The sequence below is a fragment of the Coregonus clupeaformis genome, chromosome 38 (genome assembly GCF_020615455.1).
Source record: "Coregonus clupeaformis isolate EN_2021a chromosome 38, ASM2061545v1, whole genome shotgun sequence".
Taxonomy (NCBI): Eukaryota; Metazoa; Chordata; class Actinopteri; order Salmoniformes; family Salmonidae; genus Coregonus; species Coregonus clupeaformis.
In genome coordinates, this window is record NC_059229.1 from 1,297,532 (window position 1) to 1,322,135 (window position 24,604).

Genomic DNA, 24,604 nt, shown 5'->3' on the forward strand with positions numbered 1-24,604 from the left:
TCCTCTGCAACATGACGCTGATGTAGGCTATCTTCAGACCTGCGCGAGCTGCGGTACAAATATTTATAAGAGCCATCTGGTTATGGCGCCAAGAACATCCGTGCGTGTCCGCGTTAAGACGCGCGTAAACACACACACACACACACACACACACACACACACACACACACACACACACACACACACACACACACAGACAGAGACAGAGAAGTTCGTCCGCCCGGGGCGTGGTTTGGAGCGTGTCACTCAAGCGGAGGAGTCAGCTGCTGGCACGAGTCTGGGCGGGGTGACGTGAGCGGCGCTCGAGCACAGGCAGCAGAAGTTCGTTATTAATACCAGGACTTCCTCCTGTCTGTTAGTCACCAGCCTACTGCTTCTACTCCCCGAGGCTCCCAACGGGTTTACACGGATATTCCATCCTATCGAAATGAAACTGAACTTTTACGATACAAAACAGAACTGTTGATTCAGGCGGACCCGTACCCTTCTTACCAGAGACTACGATGTGAAAAAAATGGAATTTGCAGGAGTTATTGGTGGATTTTAGTGGTTACTGAACCGCGGGACGTGGTCGGACCATACTTGGGTGGAGGAGCGGTTGGTCAACCATGCTGTGGCCAGGTTTAACACACTGGGTAGCGGCTGTGTTTCTCTGTCGGGTCGCCTCGGCGCAGTACTCCAGCGACCAGTGCAGCTGGAGAGGAAGGTAGGCTATAGGTTTATTATTGTATGTGTGTTATTCGACAGGTTTTATTTAGCCTTATAGGATTTAGGCTAAAAGCCAACACTCCTGTAGACTAGCTACAATCTCTTTTGGTTAAGGACTTTGAGTGTTAGATGTAGACTATGGCACTGTTGCTATCGAAACCGTAACCAATAGGTTTATACATTCAGTCCAACGGTAGATTTTCTGGAAACTCGTTTCCTCCCTGCCAGTCCAGATGTTGCGCAATAATGTCCTCAACAGCGAGGCCATAGCATATTTACATTTGCAGGTGCAAACAAGTTGAAGATGGTTTATCAAATCGAAAAAACGGTTGGATAAATTAAGACTAATGCATTTAATCTTTTGTGCACTAAAACGTCCTACCCAGAGAGAGGGGGAGAGAGAGAGAGAGGTATGTGAACCACTTGTCTGTTGTTCATTAGGTAGATGTTCAGGAATTAACTCCAGAAATGATTTAATAGACTTCATTAAACCCCGTGGAAATAAGAGGGAGACGGTTTCCCCCAGCCTCTGAGGGAAGGAGAGAGAGAGAGGAGGAAATAGAGTATAATACGATAAAGAGATATAAAAAAAGGGATATAGATATGACTCCATGCAAAGGTGTGGGACTCTTAACTACCTTATACAATGAGATTGTGTTTATACATGTGTGATGTATTTTAGGGCTGATGGATTTGCATAGGGAATGTTTTGGTTTCTCCTCCTGGCCTGTGGCCTATAGCTATGTGAGCTCCAATTGGCGGCGCGCCATAATATTCTAAGAAAACACGATAACATATTTTGAACTGTTCCAGTGAAATATGCAAAATCTCCATGCGTGCGCGAAGAGGAGAGCATGGGTTGGGCGCGTGGATCGTGGAGCCGGCAGAGGGGACAGGAGAGGTTTACAGCGCTGTGTCGAGTTCATATCTTACCTTTCTTATACTCATTAAACTGTGTTCTAGGCTATTGTATATGGCATGGCACCCTCCAGAAATTGAGTGTGCAGCCACTCCTGTAATTACAGTAAGATAAACAGGTCCATATGGCCTGCCCTTTGATCTGTCGTTTTAAAACCCTGCGTCATAAAAAAAAACGGCTATGGGACGCTTTTTTGTTGCTGCGCTGCGGTGGAGTTTTATTTTAAAGACATCAACTTCTAACAAGTTTATAATCCCTTACTGATCTTAAACACGCCCATCCAAGATAAAACGACCATATCCTCCCTCCCCTGGGCTCCGGGTATTGGTCAACATCGGGTCACAGTTTATCTCGTGCTGTAATCAAGTTGCTCTTTAAAATACCTCTTAACTAACTGATAAGGTATCATGCATTGCAAGTTAACTGTTATTGATGTTTGGTGTGTGTGTGTTCATCTTTATGACCAACAACATTGCCTCCTCAAACATCAAAATATATCCATAGCAAGTTTCCTAACCTCTTCTCTCCCCCTCTACCTCTCTCTCCCTCCTCCTCCTCCTCCTCCTCCCCATCACCATAACCTATTTCCTCCACTCTTCTCCTCCTTGCTCTCCTCCTCCCTTTTACCCTCTCTCCTCCTTCCCCAATACCTTAACCCCTTCTCTACCCTACCGTCCCCCTCTCTCCTCCTCCCTTTTACCCTCTCTCCTCCTTCCCAATACCTTAACCCCTTCTCTACCCTACCGTCCCCCTCTCTCCTCCTCCCTTTTACCCTCTCTCCTCCTTCCCCAATACCTTAACCTCTTCTCTACCCCTACCGTCCCCCTCTCTCCTCCTCCCTTTACCCTCTCTCCTCCTTCCCCAATACCTTAACCTCTTCTCTACCCTACCGTCCCTCTCTCCTCCTCCCTTTTACCCTCTCTCCTCCTTCCCCAATACCTTAACCCCTTCTCTACCCTACTGTCCCCCTCTCTCCTCCTCCCCTTTACCCTCTCATCCTTCCCCAATACCTTAACCCCTTCTCTACCCTACCGTCCCCCTCTCTCCTCCTCCCTTTTACCCTCTCTCCTCCTTCCCCAATACCTTAACCCCTTATCTACCCTACTGTCCCCCTCTCTCCTCCTCCCTCTTCTTCTCTAACCCACTTCTCCCTCTCTCATCCTCCCTCTCTCCCAGTGGTCTGACCCATGAGTCTCACTCCCGTGATGTGGAGCAGGTATACCTGCGTTGCTCCCAGGGCAGTCTAGAGTGGCTCTACCCTACAGGGGCCCTCATCGTCAACCTGCGGCCCAACACGGAGCCCTCGTCCGGGGCTTCCCCCGGCCTGCACGCCTGCATCAAGCCCCAGACAGACTCCCGCGGATCCCACCTCTACCTGGAGAGAGCTGGACAGCTCCGCCTGCTGATGTCCGAGAAAGAACAGGTAGATGGTCGGTTAGTCAGTCAATCAGTCGGTCTGTTGGTCAGTCGGCTGGTCAGTCAGCCGGTCGGTCGGTCAATTGGTCTGCCGGCCTGTCAATCATTTAGCCAGGCAGGCAGACAGCCAGACATCAGTCAGTTGGTCGGTCTGTCGGACGTTCGTTCAGTCAATCAGTCGGTCCGTTGGTCAGTCGGCTGGTCAGTCATTTAGCCAGGCAGGCAGGCAGACAGCCAGACATCAGTCAGTTGGTCGGTCTGTCGGACGTTCGTTCAGTCAATCAGTCGGTCAGTCACATTTATTGATAAATCCCTTTTTACATCAGAAGTTGTCACAGATATTGTACAGTAACCTGGCTTAGAACAGCACAGAACATGTTACATAGGCAAAAAATGCATGCTTAAGTTTAACCACTGTAAATATAATTGTTACTATATTCATAAAGTACTTGTGTGAATATGATTATCTTAGTGTCATTACACCAGTACATTACAAAATTGTTTGATATATTTCCAGTCGCAGGGCAGGGTGCAGTGTTTCTCCCTGACAGAGGGGGCGCTGTTCATAGAGGCAGTGGGCCAGCAGGATGTCAGCAGGAGGATCACAATCGTTCAGTATGAACTGGTGGCCAGCCACGGACCTGGAGCTCACCTTTACCCTCATCTCAACACTGGCACTGGTAAGAGACCAACACACACACACACATTCCATGGGTAGAACCCAGGCAGTAGAACCCGTTCACCAGATCAAGGGCTGTAGAAAGTAACATGACAGATGGACAAGAGAGGAAGAATGAACCACTGGTTCAACTGACCCCCTAGACACATAGAAGAGGCCCTGTGTTGGCTGAAGAGGTAGAAAGGGGGGAGGAAATGATGGGAGTTAAACAGAGTGACTGTCTAGCCCAATAAAGCAGTCTAGCTCAGACACACACATCCACAGACCTGCTGTCACTCAAGAGACAGACCAGACCAGACACTTCCTCTCTTTCTTGCTGTCCTCTATCCCTCTCTTCTTCTTCCAATTTTCTTTCCCTTTCTCATCTTCTTCCTCTGCCTCCTCCTCCGTCTCCCTCCCTCCCTCCCTCCGTCTGTCCTTCTCTCTCTCTCTCTTGTCTCCCTCCTCTCTTGTCTCCCTCCCTCCCTGTCTCCCTCTCTCTTGTCTCCCCCCTCCTCCCTGTCTCCCTGTCTCTTGTCTCCCCCCTCCCTCCCTCCCTCCCTCCCTCCCTCCCTCCCTCCCTCCTCCTCCCTGTCTCCCTCCCTCTTTCCCTCCCTCCTCTCCCTCCCTCCCTCCTCTCTCCTCTCCCTCCTCCCTCCTCTCTCTGTCTCCCTCCCTCCTCTCTCTTGTCTCCCTCCCTCCTCTCTCGGCTCCCTCCCTCCCTCCCTCCCTCCCTCCCTCCCTCCCTCCCTCCTCTCTCGTCTCTCTGTCTCCCTCCTCTCTCTGTTCTCCCTCCTCCCTCCCTCCCTCCCTCCCTCCTCCCCCCTCCCTCCCTCCCTCCCTCCCTCCTCTCTCGTCTCTCTGTCTCCCTCCTCTCTCTCTCTGTCTCCCTCCCTCCTCCCTCCCTCCCTCCTCTCTCTTGTCTCCCTCCCTCCCTGTCTCCCTCCTTGCCTGTCTCCCTCCTCCCTCTCTCTTGTCTCCCTCCTCTCTCCTCTCCCTCCTCTCTCATCTCCCTCCTCTCTCTGTCTCCCTCCCTCCTCTCTCTTGTCTCCCTCCCTCCTCTCTCGGCTCCCTCCCTCCCTCCCTCCCTCCCTCCCTCCCTCCCTGTCTCCCTCCCTCTCTCCCTGTCTCCCTCCCTCTCTCTTGTCTCCCGCTCTCTTGTCTCCCTCCCTCCTGCTCTCTTGTCTCCCTCCCTCCTCTCTCTGGTCTCCCTCCCTCCTCTCTCTCGTCTCCCTCTCTCTTGTCTCTCTCCCTCTCCCTCCCTCCCTCCCTCCTCTCTCCTCTCTCTCCCTCTCTCCCTCCCTCCTCTCTCTCGTCTCCCTCCCTCCTCTCTCTCGTCTCCTTCCCTCCTCTCTCTCTCTCCCTCCCTCCTCTCTCGTCTCCCGCTCTGACATATAAAAACAAGCAGGCTAATCAACAGGTCACGCTGGGGTCAAGCCCAGGGGTCAGCCAATCATCAGCCAGCTGTCAGTCAGGGGTGCCCGCTGCAAGGCATTGTGGGTAGCCCACCCGGGGAGGGGGGGGAGGAGAAGATATGATTGGTCAGATGAGGAGAGAGAGAGAGAGAGAGAGAGAGAATCTGATTAGTACAGGTATGTGTGTGCCATAAAGTAATCCCCAGACAGAGAGAAAGACTGTTTAATAGTTGTTATACTGGCAGACAGGGTCAAAGGTTACCACCATTACCACCCTCTCTCCCACCTGTTGTTTCACTCTCACAAGGATGAGAAAATCCTTCATCTTGTACCCTCCCCCATAGATAACCTCATCACCCCTCCCTCTCTCCCTCCTCATTCCTCCCTCTCTCCCTCCTCATTCCTCCCTCCCTCCTCCTCACCCCTCCTTCTCTCCCTCCTCCTCACCCCTCTCTCCTTCCTCCTCACCCCTCCCTCTCTCCCTGCTCATTCCTCCCTCTCTCCTCCTCATTCCTCCCTCTCTCCCTCCTCACCCCTCCTTCTCTCCCTCCTCCTCACCCCTTCTTCTCTCCCTCCTCCTCACCCATCCTTCTCTCCCTCCTCCTCACCCTCCTTCTCTCCTCCTCCTCACCCCTCCTTCTCTACCTCCTCCTCACCCCTCCCTTTCTCCCTTTCTCCCTCCCTCCTCATTCCTCCCTCCCTCCCTCTCTCCTTCCTCACCCCTCCCTCTCTCCCCCAAATAGAGCCCGGGGTAACAAGGAGGTGAGATAACCAGACTCTCCCCTTCATCTCCCCCCCATCACCCCCTATCTCAGGAAGGGAGTGATAGAGGGATGGATGGGGGAGGGAAAGAGGGTGAATCTGAGTGGAGAGATACAGGACTAACTGACTCAAACGCTCACTCTTCTTTATATGTGATGCTAGTGTTGTATACTGTATGGTGGTGTCTGTGGTGTATGGTGGTGTATGGTGGTGTCTGTGGTGTATGGTGGTGTATGGTGGTGTATGGTACACAGTTTATGTCATGTGTCTCTCTCTCAGCCTCATGTACACCCTGCACAGATGACCAGGTCCTGATGGCGGTATGCACCAGCGACTTTGGTAAGCACACACCTACGTACCCACCACAACACACACACGCACCACAACACACACACACAGAACAATGGCCATCACCATCATTAAGTTTGCTGATGACACAACGGTGGTAGGCCTGATCACCAACTACGATGAGACAGCCTATAGGGAGGAGGTCAGCACGCCGCCATCCACATCGGCTGTAGTGGAGCAGGTCGAGAGAGCTTCAGGTTCCTCTGTGTCCACATCACTAAGGATCTATCATGGTCCACACACACCCACACAGTCGTGAAGAGGGCATGACCACGCCTCTTCCCCCTCAGGAGGCTGAAAAGATTTGGCATGGGCCCTCAGATCCTCAAAAGGTTATACAGCTGCACCATTGAGAGCTTCTTGACTGGCTGCATAACAGCTTGGTACGGCAACTGCTTGGCATCCGACCGCAAGGCTCTACAGAGGTTAGTGCGTACGGCGCAGTACATCACTGGGGCCGAGCTCCCTGCCATCCAGGACCTCTATACCAGGCGGTGTCAGAAGAAGGCCCTAAGACTGTTCTCTCTGCTACAGCACGGCAAGCGGTACAGATGCACCAAGTCTGGGACCAACAGGACCCTGAACAGCTTCTACCCCCAAGCCATAAGACTGCTGAACAAGACCGCTAAATAAATAGCTATCTGGACTATCTGCATTGGACTATCTGCATTGGACTATCTGCATTGAACCCCCTTTGCACTAACTCTTTTGACTCATCACATACACTGCTCCTACTGTTTATTATCTATCCTGTTGCCTAGTCACTGTACCCCTACCTATATGCACATATCTACCTCAATTACCTCGTACCCCTGCACATAGACTCAGTACTGGTACCCCGTGTGAATAGCCAAGTTATCATTACTCATTGTGTATTTATTCCTTGTGTTCTCTCTGCGTTGTTTGGAAGGGCCCGTCCGTAAACATGTTGTTTACCAAGCATGTGAGGAATTTGATTTGATTTGATTTAGAACGCATCCACAAACAGCACCTGCTGTAAAGGAAATGAACAACCCTTCTCATCGTTCTCTCTTCCCCGTATCTCTCTCCCCACCTCTGTCTCCCACTCTCTCCTCCCCCCTCTCTCCCTCTCCCTCTTTCTCTCCAGCGGGTCGCGGCAGTATCCGTGGCGTTGACACGCCCTCGTCATCAGACCACTCCTCCGTTGCCGTGACGCTGAGCCATCTGTTTCATCAGAAGAGCGGAGTGTTCTCTTGGGACGGAGCCAGAGGAAAGGGGTGGTCCGGACGTCTGAACACGCCCCTGCAGTGCCGGCTGCAGCCAGGGGAGGAGGGGGGAGTTCCTGTTCACAGGGGCGGTGCAGTTCGAGAGGCGTGGCTTGGCTGCTCCCAGCACTACCGCCACTTTCTGAAGCTCTACCGGACTGCCCTGGAGACAGGAAGTAATCCCTGTCACATGGACATGAACACAGACTGAGGCCCGTCCAGGAGACAACCAATCAGGGAACAGGTTTGGGAAACGAACTCAGCGAATCGGGGACGTAGAGAGAGGGAGGGCTGGGTCACTGACTGGACGATTGATCGGATTTACAGGGACCTGATCCAATCAGAGAGAGGAGGGAGGTCGTAAAGGGGCGGAATATTTTAAGTGACTGAGAGGTGATTGGACGTGGTCCCAAGCCCTGTTAGCCGATTTGGCTGAAGCTCTTACTGTTGCCTAGCAGCAAGGACCGTTGGACTGTATCTGAACAGTTCTAAAGCCAACTGTCGTCCTAGAATGTCTTAAGACCCTGCTGGTTTGTGCACATGTTTTGGAAATGGGTGTAAATATGATCATTCTTGTAATGAAAGTTTGCTTTGTGAAAAGCTTTATGTACAGTTTAGAGGTTGTCTTCTGACAGAAGTGTACAGTGGGTTCTGCACAGCGTGTGTGTGAACTAGCATGTGCACGCTAGTGAGGGTGTGAACGTGTGCGCACTAGCCTGTGAATGTGTGTGTGCACGCGTCTGTGTACGCTAGCGTGTGTGGTTCTGCACTAGCGTGTGTGAACGTGTGTGCGCTAGTGAGTGTGTGTTAAAGTACAGTAGCACTCTGGCTCTCTGTTCTAGGGAATAAACTCTCTTCCAGGAACAAGTCTTTCGTTTACTGTGTCTAGATATGTCTGTGTCACATTGAATTTCTTGTGGGGACCAACAAAAGGTCCCCAGTTGGTCAAATTTGTGTTTGTTTACTATTCTTGTGGGGACTTCTGGTCCCCACAAGTATAGTTAAACATGTCCACACAGACACAGACACTCAGACACTCTCTGGGTTGTGAGTGTGTGTGTGTGTGTGTGTGTGTGTGTTGGACATGTGGAGAATCAGAGCTGAACACACGTGTGACTATCCTTACAGAGTTAAACCCAGTCAGCCTAGCCAGGGACAGTTGTATTTATTTGATTCATCTTTTATTGAACCAGAGAAGTCACATTGAGATGTACATCTCTTTTTCAAATGAGCCCTGGTCAAGATAGCGGCATACATACACTATATATACAAAATTATGTGGACACCCCTTCAAATTAGAGGATTCGGCTATTTCAGCCACACCCGTTGCTGACAGGTGTATAAAATCGAGCACACAGCCATGCAATCTCCACAGACAAACATTGGCAGTAGAATGGCCTTACTGAAGAGCTCAGTGACTTTCAACGTGGCACCGTTATAGGATGCCACCTTTCCAACAAGTCAGTTCGTAAAATGTCTGCCTTGCTAGAGCTGCCCCGGTCAACTGTAAGTGCTGTTATTGTGAAGTAGAAACTTATAGGAGCAACAACAACTCAGCCATGAAGTGGTAGGCCACACAAGCTCACAGAACGGGACCGCCAAGTGCTGAAGCGTGAAGCGGGTAAAAATTGTCTGTCCTTGGTTGCAACATTTACTACCGAGTTCCAAACTGCTTCTGGAAGCAACGTCAGCACAATAACTGTTCGTCGGGAGCTTCATGAAATGGGTTTCCATGGCCGAGAAGCTGCACACAAGCCTAAGACCACCATGCGCAATGCCAAGCGTCGGCTGGTGTAAAGCTCACCGCCATTGGACTCTGGAGCAGTGGAAACACGTTCTCTGGAGTGATGAATCACGCTTCACCATCTGGCAGTCCGACGGACTAATCTGGGTTTGGTGGATGCCAGGAGAATGCTACCTGCCCCAATGCATAGTGCCAACTGTAAAGTTTGGTGGAGGAGGAATAATGGTCTGGGGCTGTTTTTCATGGTTCAGGCTAGGCCCCTTAGTTCCAGTGAAGGTACATCTTAACACTACAGCATACAATGACATTCTAAACGATTCTGTGCTTCCAACTTTGTGGCAACAGTTTGGGGAAGGCCCTTTCCTGTTTCAGCATGACAATGCCCCCGTGCACAAAGCAAGGTCCTTACAGAAATGGTTTGTCGAGATCGGTGTGGAAGAACTTGACTGGCCTGCACAGATCCCTGCCCTCAACCCCATCGAACACCTTTGGGATGAATTGGAACGCCGACTGCGAGCCAGGCCTAATCGCCCAACATCAGTGCCCGACCTCACTAATGCTCTTGTGGCTGAATGGAAGCCCCGTAGTCCCGCAGCAATGTTCCAACATCTAGTGGAAAGCCTTCCCAGAAGAGTGGAGGCTGTTATTACAGCAAAGGGGGACCAACTCCATATTAATGCCCATGATTTTGGAATGAGATGTACGATGAGCAGGCGTCCACATACTTTTGGTCATGTAGTGTAGACTGTAGTTATACATACATGAGACACAACAAGACATATAACATAACCATGAATGGAAGTGCAACTAAAGACAGGGAGAGAAGAAGAAGAGAGTGAACTTAGTGTGTTTTAATAATAGGAGAGAAGAAGAGAGGAGGGTGAACTATAGTGTGTTTTAATGATAGGAGAGAAGAAGAGAGGAGGGTGAACTTATAGTGTGTTTTAATGATAGGAGAGAAGAGAGGAGGGTGAACTTATAGTGTGTTTTAATGACAGGAGAGAAGAGAGGAGGGTGAACTTATAATAATAATAATATGCCATTTAGCAGACGCTTTTATCCAAAGCGACTTACAGTCATGCGTGCATACATTTTTTTGTGTATGGGTGGTCCCGGGGATCGAACCCACTACCTTAGCGTTACAAGCGCCGTGCTCTACCAGCTGAGCTACAGAGGACAACTTACAGTTCGTTTTAACGATAGGAGAGAAGAAGAGAGGAGGGTGAATTTATAGTGTGTTTTAATGACAGGAGAGAAGAAGAGAGGAGGGTGAACTTATAGTGTGTTTTAATGATAGGAGAGAAGAAGAGAGGAGGGTGAACTTAGTGTGTTTTAATGACAGGAGAGAAGAAGAGAGGAGGGTGAACTTATAGTGTGTTTTAATGACAGGAGAGAAGAAGAGAGGAGGGTGAACTTATAGTGTGTTTTAATGATAGGAGAGAAGAGAGGGTGAACTTATAGTGTGTTTTAATGACAGGAGAGAAGAGAGGAGGGTGAACTTATAATAATAATAATATGCCATTTAGCAGACGCTTTTATCCAAAGCGACTTACAGTCATGCGTGCATAAATTTTTTTGTGTATGGGTGGTCCCGGGGATCGAACCCACTACCTTAGCGTTACAGGTGCCGTGCTCTACCAGCTGAGCTACAGAGGACAACTTACAGTTCGTTTTAACGATAGGAGAGAAGAAGAGAGGAGGGTGAATTTATAGTGTGTTTTAATGACAGGAGAGAAGAAGAGAGGAGGGTGAACTTATAGTGTGTTTTAATGATAGGAGAGAAGAAGAGAGGAGGGTGAACTTAGTGTGTTTTAATGACAGGAGAGAAGAAGAGAGGAGGGTGAACTTATAGTGTGTTTTAATGACAGGAGAGAAGAAGAGAGGAGGGTGAACTTATAGTGTGTTTTAATGATAGGAGAGAAGAGAGGGGGGTGAACTTATAGTGTGTTTTAACGATAGGAGAGAAGAGAGGAGGGTGAACTTAGTGTGTTTTAATGACAGGAGAGAAGAAGAGAATAGGTTGAACTTATAGTGTGTTTTAATGATAGGAGAGAAGAAGAGAGGAGGGTGAACTTATAGTGTGTTTTAATGACAGGAGAGAAGAAGAGAGGAGGGTGAACTTATAGTGTGTTTTAATGACAGGAGAGAAGAAGAGAGGAGGGTGAACTTATAGTGTGTTTTAATGACAGGAGAGAAGAGAGGATGGTGAATTTAGGACTTAACTTATTTGGAAAGAGAGAAATGCTTGTCGATTCAGCTTGTGTGTGTGTGTGTCTGGTGTTTGTGAGTGAGAGAGAGTGTGTGTGTGTCTGGTGTGTGTGTGAATCTGTGTGTCTGAAGACGTGCTCTGAATTCCTCAGAGGTTTAAGACAGGCTCCAACGACCTTAGAAGGCTGTCTATATATAACCCCCCTTTAAACACACACACACCATTCTTGACCTCTCTAACACCCCATCCCCCATCCACATAACATCTAATCACTGATCATCTAACACTTTCTCTCCTCCTGTTCTTCTGCCTGAAGAAAACTCTCTCTCCCTTTCTCATGGAGGGACTGTAGAGAGAGAGGGAGAGGATATGGAGAGACCCTGGATGATTTGATAGTTGTAGCCCTGGTTCTCTTCTGTCGAGAGAGAGAGTGTGTGTTTGTTTTGGGCTGTAGCCTGAGAAGGCCACACGCGTCCTGCGCACCGCCGACATACAAACAGGCTACACAGCAGAAACACAACCCGCCCTAGCAACACCCAACACCCCTCGGCAACCCCTTCCCGGCAACAATCCAACTGCCCTTGGCACCCCCTCTAATTCAGGAGACACACTTGCTATCTACACAAGACATTAACTCTGCAACCCACACACACACACACACACACACACACACACACACACAGACACCGACGTTCAATCGAACCATAACTGAATGCTTCAGTGCCTGCCTGTCTGTCTGCTTCATATAGCAAGCCCTGGCCACGTGACTCACTGTCTGTAGAAGCGATCCATTTTGGTGAATGGGGTGGTGTACCTAATAAACTGGCTGGTAAGTGGTGTTCCTAATAAACTGGCTGGTCAGTGGTGTTCCTAATAAACTGGCTGGTCAGTGGTGTTCGTAATAAACTGTCCGGTGAACCTAATAAACTGTGTATCTCTGTGTGTGCCTGCATGGAAACAGTTCAGGGTGCAGTATGTGAGAGGGACAGCTGAGCAGTCAGTTGGAGAGTATAGAATGGCTGAGCTCAGGGAAACTGGACACACACACACACACTTTCTAACTCAAACACATGTACACACTTGCATGCACCAGAGGTCTAGTCATAAATTTGATGACTTGACACTTGACTTGTACTTGGAGCCTCAAGACTCGGGACTCGACTTTGACTTGAGACTGATGACTTGAAATTATGTGGCCAGGTTTTGTAACGTTTTGTCACTCATTTTGTGGCACAGAGTCTCCGTGGATTACTCCACGCAGCCAGAAACAGTTTCGCACTTGCAAAAAAAGGTGATTGGCTAGTGAAACGCACACTCGACCCTCTGATTGGACCAGCAGACTGTCAATAAAAACAGGTCGGATGAGTTTGCGCAGTGAGAAGGTTTTGGTGGGTTGAAAGTGAAAGGGAATGTTTTTCTTCCTATTTTAATAGTCTACATATGGCCTACTATTTGTATATTATATTATACCTTTGCTTATTCGATCTGGTCACTAACATAGGCCTACGGCATTGCACCAAATTCTTTTTTCAAAAACATCTAATCTGTGTTTCAGAACCAAAGAGTTGTGCGTCTTCACTGTTGACCAATGACCCGACATCAGCATTGGCGCGCAAAGGCGGGCGCACGCACCAGATTAGAGACCAGAAAGCGCTTGTTTAATTTACTCCGGTTTTGCCTGGCAAAAACAGAGTAGCCTACCTATGTATAAAGTACATATAAATGATGTATAACGTACATATAAAGTACTGTTTAGCTTCAATCTGCTGTGGACGAATCTTTATCACAACAATAGGCTACAGTGGCTTGCGAAAGTATTCACCCCTCTTGGCATTTTTCCTATTTTGTTACCTTACAACCTGGAATTAAAATTGATTTTTTGGGGGGGTTGTATCATTTGATTTACACAACATGCCTACCACTTTGAAGATGCAATTTTTTTTTGTGTGTGTGTAACAAACAAGAAATAAGTCAGAAAAAAATGGAAACTTGGGCGTGCATAACTATTCAAAGTCAATACTTGAATATGTGATATTTACTCTCTCTGTATTAAACATCAGCATCTAATAAATAATGTATCTTCTCGCCACGAGATCTCTGCAGCAGGTGAAACTCTAACCGTTAAGTGTCTGAGGCCGGTATCTAGTGTCTGGGGCCCGGTATCTGGAATCTGGCGCTTCCCGTTTGTCGAGTCTGGAGGCAGCTCTGCAGAGTGTTCACTATAGCTGGCACATCCACAAAAAAATGTATGTCATATGCTGCATTTGCTATAACCCTATTGTTTTTGTTAATGCCACTTTGATATCTTGATAATTTACAGCTGTTTAAGTCTTATCAAAAGTGCGCGAGTTTGAGCGTGTGTTTTAGGCCTTTGAGCATGTGTCTGTTAGCCCTAAAAGCCCCGCTCTTGGTCTTCTTAAATTCAACTCGTTTTTGACCGTATGGAGCACAATACCACGGGGGAGTTTAGAAGGGAGGAACTCCCTCAGACTGTTATTCCATAGGCTGGGATAAGCACTATGCAGCTGTGGCAAGAACGCATTTTATACAGCTGGCTGTCCACTGGGGAATGTTCATTACGCCGATTCTGTTGCAAAAGTTTCTTAAACGGAAGCGAACGAAACGGGGAGGGACCTACCTGAATTTGTCCAATAGAAACTCTCATTTTCTTCCGTTTGGTTCTTTAACGGTAAACAGTTTCCTTGATGAATACAACCCTGGTCGCAAAAACAATGCTTGATAGGGAGCTTAAACTTCTTAAATGCAACCTTTATTGGGTTAAAAGACGCATACATTTGTTAACAGCCATCCACAACAACCACAATCCGTAAAGGGCAAATAGCTAAATGAGCGAGCAGAAGTGTGATTCACATCAATGCGCTATGTAGCCGAGAAGAGATCCATAATAAGTGACATCCGCATAGCCTGTAGGCTACACCTCTGCTGTCGTCCTTACCTCCAAGCGTTTATTCAAGTTGGATCATGTTTGGATGCCGCCGACAGCAGTCGTACCATTGGAGGACATAGCTTGGACTGTAGCCTGCCTGTTCCTGCTCGTTTCCCTCGATCGCATTTGGTGTGTCGTCATAGTGGTCTCTGGCTTGTGGTCAGACTCGCTCGCGGAACAAACTACACATTTGCGCCTTTTTTCAATGGTGATTTCAATGTCATTGAGAAAACAGAAATATGTCAAATATAATGGATTAAAGTTACATATTTTTTGCAATCCGTTACAGATGACATGTAATCAGTTACTCCCCAACCCTGGGAGTCATGTTCTATGACTAGACACACAGAGGCGGTTTCCCAGACACAGATTACGCCTAAATTCCTCCTTGACAAAAAAAACACATTTTCAATGGAGATTCTCCATTTCAGTTGGTTTTTTAGTACAGGACTAGGCTGAATCTGTGTTTGGGAAACAGCCCCATTGAGCCTGATCATGGGATGGAGGGAGCGCGCCCTCCAGTGTGGCAGAATGACTAGTTGCTCTCCTCTGGTGTTCATCAGTTTGACAATCAAAACAATAAAACAAACAACCTGTCCAGCCAGACATGGGAGGAGACTTGGGTGTACTGCAACTAGGAGGAACACTAATCACTAGTCAACCCTAACACCTTTTCCTAACCTTAACCTCAGTCTCCTAACCTGCTACGCTAATTCCCTAACCTTAACCTCAGTCTCCTAACCTGCTACGCTAATTCCCTAACGTTAACCTCAGTCTCCTAACCTGCTACGTTAATTCCCTAACGTTAACCCCAGTCTCCTAACCTGCTACGTTAATTCCCTAACGTTAACCCCAGTCTCCTAACCTGCTACGCTAATTCCCTAACCTTAACCTCAGTCTCCTAACCTGCTACGTTAATTCCCTAACGTTAACCTCAGTCTCCTAACCTGCTACGTTCATTCCCTAACCTTAACCTCAGTCTCCTAACCTGCTACGTTAATTCTCCTAACCTGCTACATTAACTTGTTGACTCACCCTACTTGTAGAGAAACGCCAATTCCATCCTCCTCTCTTTCATGTTGACGAAACGGTCTATCACTCTGTCATACAGTAAACGCTTTTATTTTTTATTGTCCTAGGCTACCTGGCTAAAATGTTTGCTCGCTAGCCTAACTTCCATTCATGGGCAACGTTAGCTAGTTAACATTAGCCTTCTACATCTAGCTGCATATTGAACTTCCATCCTCTCAGGCCAGGGGCACAACCATATATGAATTAATGGTTGGATCAGAATCGCCGTTATAATCATTGGCCAGTACCGAGAATTAAGTAAAACAACAAGTCCAAATCCCTATCTCCATCCATGGCTAATTTAGGAAAGGGACAATTTTAGCTAGCTAGCCACCGGAGGACAACAACACAACGAGATGCAACAATTAAAGTTTTTCTGTCAATGATGTCTGCTCTCAATGGAATTTGAGAGGAGTGACACCAAATTCAATTTGGCATCCCTTGACACTTATTTTTGGTGCGCCAACACCATTCACAGTTGAGCTCGCTCAGTTTAGCGCAACGTTGATTGGCTAGTTTTTTCTACTTTTTTGTCAAGGGAGGCCAGATGTTCGCTGGCTTCACCTGCCTTCAACGCTACGCGGCAACAATGTCATTCATACTCGTTTGGACCAGACAGCATCAGATAGATGGCCTACACATAGAGAAACAGAGGGGCGCTGTTTCGTCGCTCGGATGCTTTCTCCTGTGAGATACATTCAGCCTCTTGCGAATTGAAGGAAAATTATGAAATAATATAATAATAATATGCCATTTAGCAGACGCAAAAACGACTTACAAACACAGAGAGGCGAAAGAAATATTATATATTCATATTTTTTATTGGTAAAATTTTTTTGGGAGCCTGGCTTCCCTTGGCATCCATGAATAGACGCCACTGCATAACTGGTATCATATCATAACGTCTGTCAAAATACTGTGGGATGAGAGAACTAATGAGGAACTGTGTTCCGTGTGTGCAGATTTTTCAGGACAATTTTTCAGAACATTTGGAAAAAGCACACTTTTTAATTTATTTTTTATCTTTCGTATTTTGGGACATGACAGCCCAAAGACTTGCCATTAACATGCAAAGAGAGTGAGGTGAAGCTACCGTCTTGCTTTCGCTCCTCATTAACACGTCTCCCCCCACAACATAATTGAGCATATGACGCAAATACGCGTATAGCAATAGGTTTGACAATAACAATCAGCCCACATGACAGAACCAGAAATATTAAATTTCAGCCTGGTAGGCTATAGTTGTGTCAATAACAATAGATTTTGAGAAGGAGGCAAGGAGAGAGGATGCGAGGAATCAAGGAAAAGCAATTGAGATTCTCCCTCTTATCTGTTGTGCCTCTGTCAGTGTGTTTCTGTCATCTGTTCTATAGAGGGCGCTCTATCTCTGATTCCAGTATGAGTTGTAGGAACAGAGATGTGATTGGTTAATAGAGACCTATGGCAGAGCTATTCAATTATATTCTTACGGGGACCAGACAGTGGCGGCTCCTGAAAAAATTCTCAGGAGGGGCAATTTTTCTGATGATTTAGGTGACCTACACCCATTTTAAAAAAGATATGTCCAGCAACAACATGAAGACAGGGGCAGCATATAAGTCAATACCAGAAGCATTTATTGACTGATCTGGGGAGATGGATTCCAGTTTCTGTGACAGATTATAAATAATCTCTGATGCCTTTGTTATATTAGCTTTTGGTTGAATGTACTGTCGTAGTAAATATATAATGTTATGGCTTGGTCTGACTAAAATCTTGTGCATGACCCATTTTGTGTTCGGCGTTTGTTTTCAATCAATGCTGTTCCTATCCTATAACAATGGACAAAAGAGTCCTATCTTGTCAGCCTTGTCAGCAGGTGGCTAAGGACAACACCCACGCCATAGGTCTCTCAGTTCTTCCAACTCACGAGTTCTTGCTCTGAGGACACACACACACACACACATACACACACACACACACACACACATCATCACTGATAACACACACACACACACACACACACACACACAAAAATCCCCTCTCTTTAGGCTGAACATTTGAAGACAGAGAAACCGACTCAGAGCCAATGCAACAGTGGAGGGGTCCTCGCCCAACTCATCAGGACCAATCAGAAGATCAGAACTACTAGATTCAACCTACATCATTTATTGTATAAAATGTCTGCACACAATGTTTTCGGGGCTCTCTTCTCCCTAAGAGTTTGACGAACAAGTCCGTGCACACTTTACCTCTGAATAAACTGCCTTTATTATACCATATCCACCCTGTCCAAAGTCTCTACTTGGTCTCAGTTCTCCAGTAAACTTGTGATTATCAACAGTACACAACGGTAACAAAAAATTGGGGGAACTCACGGGGCAGATAGTAAGGTCGCAATGACACAGAAAGCAGTTCAATGTCGGGGTACAGAGTCGCTCTCTTACCAGGATCGCGGTCCGCTCTGACCAGGGTGAAGCCGGCCGGCTCCACTTCTCTGTCCGGGACTCTGTCATCCAGCCAAGTCTCCCAGCTGTATTGGGATTCTGCTGCCAGCAGCGTTTTCATTATTTAGTCCGTTCGTAGCGGGTATGTACACGATCAACAAGAACAGTCCAAAACCAACCACTGGAAATCCATGGTTGGCAGAATGTTTGTAAACTAAGTGTACAAATTAAAAACATAAAATAACGCCACACTGCAGGTCGCAACAGAGACGCTGCTAGCCGCTATTGTCTTAGTTACGTTCATGGTTACGTCACGTATGACGAAAGCGCGTAAGTGCAAGCCCACAGACACCCATAGAGATTGTATTGAAAACTTTGAAATTTGAAAAAAATTTATTTTACATGACAGGCTATGAGAGACTTCTGGGCGATTTTCAACTTGACTGAAATCGCCCCAAAAACGGGCGGGGCCATTTGAAGCACGACTTTAGCCTGATTTGACATTTAGTGGCTGGCAGATCAGACGTGAACACTGATAACTACTGTTGCCGTGATATAATTGATTAGAAAAAAAATCCCTTCCTTTTCCCGTTTGGCAGTGCGTCGCCCATATCGCCCTATTGAACAGGCCGTCCCTGGTTGTATTTGTGAGTTTGACATTATGATATTACTTACTTTGCCTTTCTACATTTTTTCACAGCTGGGATCAGTCTTTTCCACCATAATGTGTTGTATTTCTTCAGGTCAATCTCATCCAGCACGTCCTTTGATATCAGCAGTTTATTGGCTGAGGAGTGAGTAGATGACAGTTCTTCTTCTTCTGGCCCATATCCTGACTTCAGGAACTTGTCATTGTCCTCATGTACTTAATCATCTTTCATCTCAGTCAGGCAGATGAGTAGATTGATGTACCTATCAGGTGAGACTTTCTCTACGTTGGGCTCCCTGAGGTACAGGAGGGTTGATGAGGGGCAGAGCAGGCATATGAGTCACTTCACTATTCTGGCGTGCGTGTAACGATCCCCAGAGCAGTCCAGACACCAAGTACAGTGCCTTGCAAAAGTATTCATCCCCCTTGGCTTTTTTCCTATTTTATTGCATCACAACCTGTAATTTAAATTGATGTTTGTTTGGATTTCATGTAATGGACATACACAAAATAGTCCAAATTGGTGAAGTGAAATTAAAAAAATTACTTTTTCAAAAAATTATACAAAATAAATAACGGAAAAGTGGTGCGTGCATATGTATTCACCCCCTTTGCTATGAAGCCCCTAAATAAGATCTGGTGCAACCAATTACCTTCAGAAGTCACATAATTAGTTAAATAAAGTCCACCTGTGTGCAATCTAAGTGTCACATGATCTGTCAAATTATCTCAGTATATATACACCTGTTCTGAAAGGCCCAAGAGTCTGCATCTTCTGATTGGTCCTGATGAGTTGGGCGAGGTCCCCTCCACTGTTGCATTGGCTCTGAGTCGGGTTCTCTGTCTTCAAATGTTCAGCCTAAAGAGAGGGGATTTTTGTGTGTGTGTGTGTGTGTGTTTAACAGTGATGATGTGTGTGTGTGTGTGTGTTATCAGTGATGATGTGTGTGTGTGTGTGTGTGTGTGTCCTCAGAGCAAGAACTCGTGAGTTGGAAGAACTGAGAGACCTATGGCGTGGGTGTTGTCCTTGGCCACCTGCTGACAAGGCTGACAAGATAGGACTCTTTTGTCCATTGTTATAGGATAGGAACAGCATTGATTGAAAACAAACGCCCAACACAAAATGGGTCATGCACAATATTTTAGTCAGACCAAGCTATAACATTATATATTTACTACGACAGTACATTCAACCAAAAGCTAATATAACAAAGGCATCAGAGATTATTTATAATCTGTCACAGAAACTGGAATCCATCTCCCCAGATCAGTCAATAAATGCTTCTGGTATTGACTTATATGCTGCCCCTGTCTTCATGTTGTTGCTGGACATATCTTTTTTAAAATGTGTGTAGGTCACCTAAATCATCAGAAAAATTGCCCCTCCTGAGAATTTTTTCAGGAGCCGCCACTGAATACAACATAACTATAAATAAGTATATTATGTTTACTACCTCTAGACGTCAGTCGTGCATGATTAGACAAAGTTCTCATGATGGGTTTTGAGTCAGAATTTGAAATGACTGATGAGGTGTACTCCTGAGTGGCGCAGTGGTCTAAGGCACTGCATCGCAGTGCTAACTGTGCCACTAGAGATCCTGGTTCGAATCCAGGCTCTGTCGCAGCTGGCCGCGACCGGGAGACTCATGGGCGGCGCACAATTGGCCCAGGGTAGGGGAGGGAATGGCCGGCAGGGATGTAGCTCAGTTGATAGAGCATGGCGTTTGCAACGCCAGGGTTGTGGGTTTGATTCCCACGGGGGGCAGTATAAAAATAAAAAAATGTATTCACTAACTGTAAGTTGCTCTGGATAAGAGCGTCTGCTAAATGACTAAAAAGTAAATGTAAAATATGTTTAACAGGTAGCCTGTGGATATATTGGTGTCCAGTGTGTGAGACAGAGAGAATGTTTTTCTTCTTCCTGTCTGTGATGTCACGTCTGGTTTCCACATGGTTCCACTGGGCTACCTGGTGGTCTCTGCCTCCCGTGGTTCGGTCCGATTTTGACTTGCTGAATGAGTTACCATCTGAATGGACAGATTCTGAATAATGCTGTAATGTGTCTCTGACCTGCACTACAATGATATTGTCTCTGTTTCAAATTGGATTGCTATGGACTCTCTGAGGAGGGCTGTGGATCACTGGCCGCTCTCCAATCAGCAGACTCATATCTGATAGAACTGAACCTGGGGAACAGTGGACTGTCTGACGGTGGTGGGAGGGAACTCTTTACTGCTCTGAAACATCCACACTGTAAACTGGAGGGTTCCTCACATGACGAGAACTTATTGATTGTTGGATAGTTTGTTAGGGTCAAATTGTCACCCTGAGAGCATGTTCCTCCAAGCTAGTATTGACATTATAATTAAATTACAATGGATTAGCTAGTTTCCATGAAACAGCTGCCTGTGTTAGCTGCCGAGTTAGTGCAGTGTCCTTAGGTAGCTAGCTAGCTATGTTGTGCTAGCTAGCGAATATGCTAACATTAGCTAGCTAAACATTTAGCTATGGGCTGGCACTGGCAGTATGGGATTATGGAGAGTCAATTAAATTGTTTCTTCATCATCTTGCTAGGTAGTTAGCTAGCTGTGGCCATCTGGCTAGTATCAACAAAGGCTTTCTACAAAATAGCAACATTAGCGCAGATAACTTGGAATCTAGACCATAAGCAATACACATGGATATGCATTGCCAAACAACGCTACTGCCACCTTCTGGTTTGGAGTATTTTAACAAGGCTGAGTGGCTGACAACTTCCAAAGTCCTTGCTGTGTGAACACAAAAGACTGCCAACATTCTGTTCAGAGGTGCTAAGTACTGTTGCCAAGCAACCGTTTGACAATACTACCTGTGTGTCTGAGCTTTAAAACACACTGACTCCACCCCCCCCCCCCCAAACATAATGCTCTGATCCAGCCCATTATCTCTCCTCTAACCTGCCCTCTTGTCTGCAGATGCCTGTGATCTCACACTGGACCCAAACACAGCACACAGAAACCTCTCTCTGTCTGAGGGGAACAGAAGGGTAGAGTGGGTTAAAGAGGAGCAGCCATATCCTGATCACCCAGAGAGATATGAGTTGATTCACCAGGTGCTGTGTAGAGAGGGTCTGACTGGACACTGTTACTGGGAGGTGGGGGGGGGACGACATATAGCAGTGACATATAAAGGAAGGAGAAAAGGAGAGGTCCTGCCTGTTGGCTTGGACACAATGACAAGTCCTGTTGTCTGGACTGCTCTGGGGATCGATACACTGTCCGCCACAATAGTGAAGTGACTCATATACCTGCTCTGGCCCTCATCAACCCTCCTAAACCCCCAGAGAGGCCACTCCTCCTCACCCTCCACCCCCCAGAGGAGGAGTGTTTCTGGACTGGCCAGCCGGCATTCTGTCCTTCTACGAGGTCTACTCTGACACAATGACTCCCTTGTACAGATTCCAGACCACATTCACTGAGCCACTCTACCCAGGGTTTGGTGTTTCTAATGAGGAGGGCTCCTCAGTGTCCCTGTGCCAGGTAGAGTGGCTTCCTGTGTCCTGGAGGAACACCTGGGTCTCCATGGAAATACACTCACATTCCTGTTCTAACCCAACCATGTGACATGGACACTATGCAGAAATCACTCCGACATTTCCTGGTTGCTAAAATTCTAATAGTTCGCCTAATTTCAGTTTATGTGACAAAACAAGCAAGGATAGTGTAGAGAATCATTGTACCATCTAAACCGCTGTGTAATATATTTTCCATAACCAAAAATATTGTATATTCAGCTGTTTAAAGCTGGTGTACAAAACTGAAAGTAAAAGACGCAAAAACAAAACGTAAGAATGGGAAGCATAGAAATAGAACATATCTACCGTGTCTTAGACTTGCTTTCGATGAGAATGACAGATCTATAACTCACATTTCTATGTGAATTTGGTTGGGTCGCCCCAAAAAGTTACATATTGCAGCTTTAATGATTATATTCCTGTGACTGTATTTTCTGTTCTGTGCTGTAGGCCAACCTGGTCTCAGAGCATTGAATATTATTCTGTAGGTAAATCCAAGACATTCCACTTAGTATGATATGTTACGTTTGGTATGGTTACATAAGACAGATGGCTATTTAAGGGAAAAATGAAAGGAGGGTAATTGGTCAGGGTGGATAGGTGGGCGTATAACGCGAACGTCTAGCAACTCAAAGGCTGCAGGTTCGAATTTCATCACGGACAACTTTAGCATTTCAGCTAATTAGCAACTTTTCAACTACTTACTACTTTTGAGCTACTTTGCAACTACTTAGCATGTTAGTTAACCCTTCCCCTAACCCTAACCTTAACCCTTTTATCTAACCCTTCACCTAACCCAGATTTACATACAGAATAACACAAAATGCTCTGAGACCAGGTTGTGTAGGCTGCTATAAAATACCTTCAACTTTGAATAAGAGACATTATACACTGCTCAAAAAAATAAAGGGAACACTTAAACAACACAATGTAACTCCAAGTCAATCACACTTCTGTGAAATCAAACTGTCCACTTAGGAAGCAACACTGATTGACAATAAATGTCACATGCTGTTGTGCAAATGGAATAGACAACAGGTGGAAATTATAGGCAATTAGCAAGACACCCCCCCAATAAAGGACTGGTTTTGCAGGTGGTGACCACAGACCACTTCTTAGTTCCTATGCTTCCTGGCTGATGTTTTGGTCACTTTTGAATGCTGGCGGTGCTTTCACTCTAGTGGTAGCATGAGACGGAGTCTACAACCCACACAAGTGGCTCAGGTAGTGCAGCTCATCCAGGATGGCACATCAATGCGAGCTGTGGCAAGAAGGTTTGCTGTGTCTGTCAGCGTAGTGTCCAGAGCATGGAGGCGCTACCAGGAGACAGGCCAGTACATCAGGAGACGTGGAGGAGGCCGTAGGAGGGCAACAACCTAGCAGCAGGACTGCTACCTCCGCCTTTGTGCAAGGAGGAGCAGGAGGAGCACTGCCAGAGCCCTGCAAAATGACCTCCAGCAGGCCACAAATGTGCATGTGTCTGCTCAAACGATCAGAAACAGACTCCATGAGGGTGGTATGAGGGCCCGACGTCCACAGGTGGGGGTTGTGCTTACAGCCCAACACCGTGCAGGACGTTTGGCATTTGCCAGAAAACACCAAGATTGGCAAATTCGCCACTGGCGCCCTGTGCTCTTCACAGATTAAAGCAAGTTCACACTGAGCACATGTGACAGACGTGACAGAGTCTGGAGACGCCATGGAGAACGTTCTGCTGCCTGCAACATCCTCAAGCATGACCGGTTTGGCGGTGGGTCAGTCATGGTGTGGGGTGGCATTTCTTTGGGAGGCCGCACAGCCCTCCATGTGCTCGCCAGAGGTAGCCTGACTGCCATTAGGTACCGAGATGAGATCCTCAGACCCCTTGTGAGACCATATGCTGGTTCGGTTGGCCCTGGGTTCCTCCTAATGCAAGGCTGGAGTGTGTCAGCAGTTCCTGCAAGAGGAAGGCATTGATGCTATGGACTGGCCTGCCCGTTCCCCAGACCTGAATCCAATTGAGCACATCTGGGACATCATGTCTCGCTCCATCCACCAACTGTCCAGGAGTTGGCGGATGCTTTAGTCCAGGTCTGGGAGGAGATCCCTCAGGAGACCATCCGCCACCTCATCAGGAGCATGCCCAGGCGTTGTAGGGAGGTCATACAGGCACGTGGAGGCCACACACACTACTGAGCCTCATTTTGACTTGTTTTAAGGACATTACATCAAAGTTGGATCAGCCTGTAGTGTGGTTTTCCAATTTAATTTTGAGGGTGACTCCAAATCCAGACCTCCATGGGTTGATACATTTGATTTCCATTGATAATTTTTGTGTGATATTGTTGTCAGCACATTCAACTATGTAAAGAAAAAAGTATTTAATAAGATTATTTCATTCATTCAGATCTAGGATGTGTCATTTTAGTGTTCCCTTTATTTTTTTGAGCAGTGTATTTTTGTAAAGTAAGTGATTGTGGTTGATCAAATCTATGGTTTGTAAATATTACTCTGTGTGTGGTAAATAATCCCACTGAATGTGGGGAGATGAATGATTATATTCCTGTGACTGTA

The 24,604-nt window shown here is 46.8% G+C and overlaps 1 protein-coding gene across 1 annotated transcript; it reads left to right on the plus strand.

The window, feature by feature from the left end:
* Positions 1–309: 309 nt before the first annotated feature.
* LOC121533218 (meteorin-like protein) lies at positions 310–8,322 on the plus strand. Its single transcript, XM_041839037.2, is given in 7 exon segments — positions 310–706; positions 2,804–3,050; positions 3,561–3,723; positions 6,158–6,217; positions 7,335–7,516; positions 7,518–7,551; positions 7,554–8,322. Coding segments are annotated over 7 exon segments (894 nt in total). The 5' UTR covers positions 310–608; the 3' UTR covers positions 7,664–8,322.
* Positions 8,323–24,604: the final 16,282 nt, after the last annotated feature.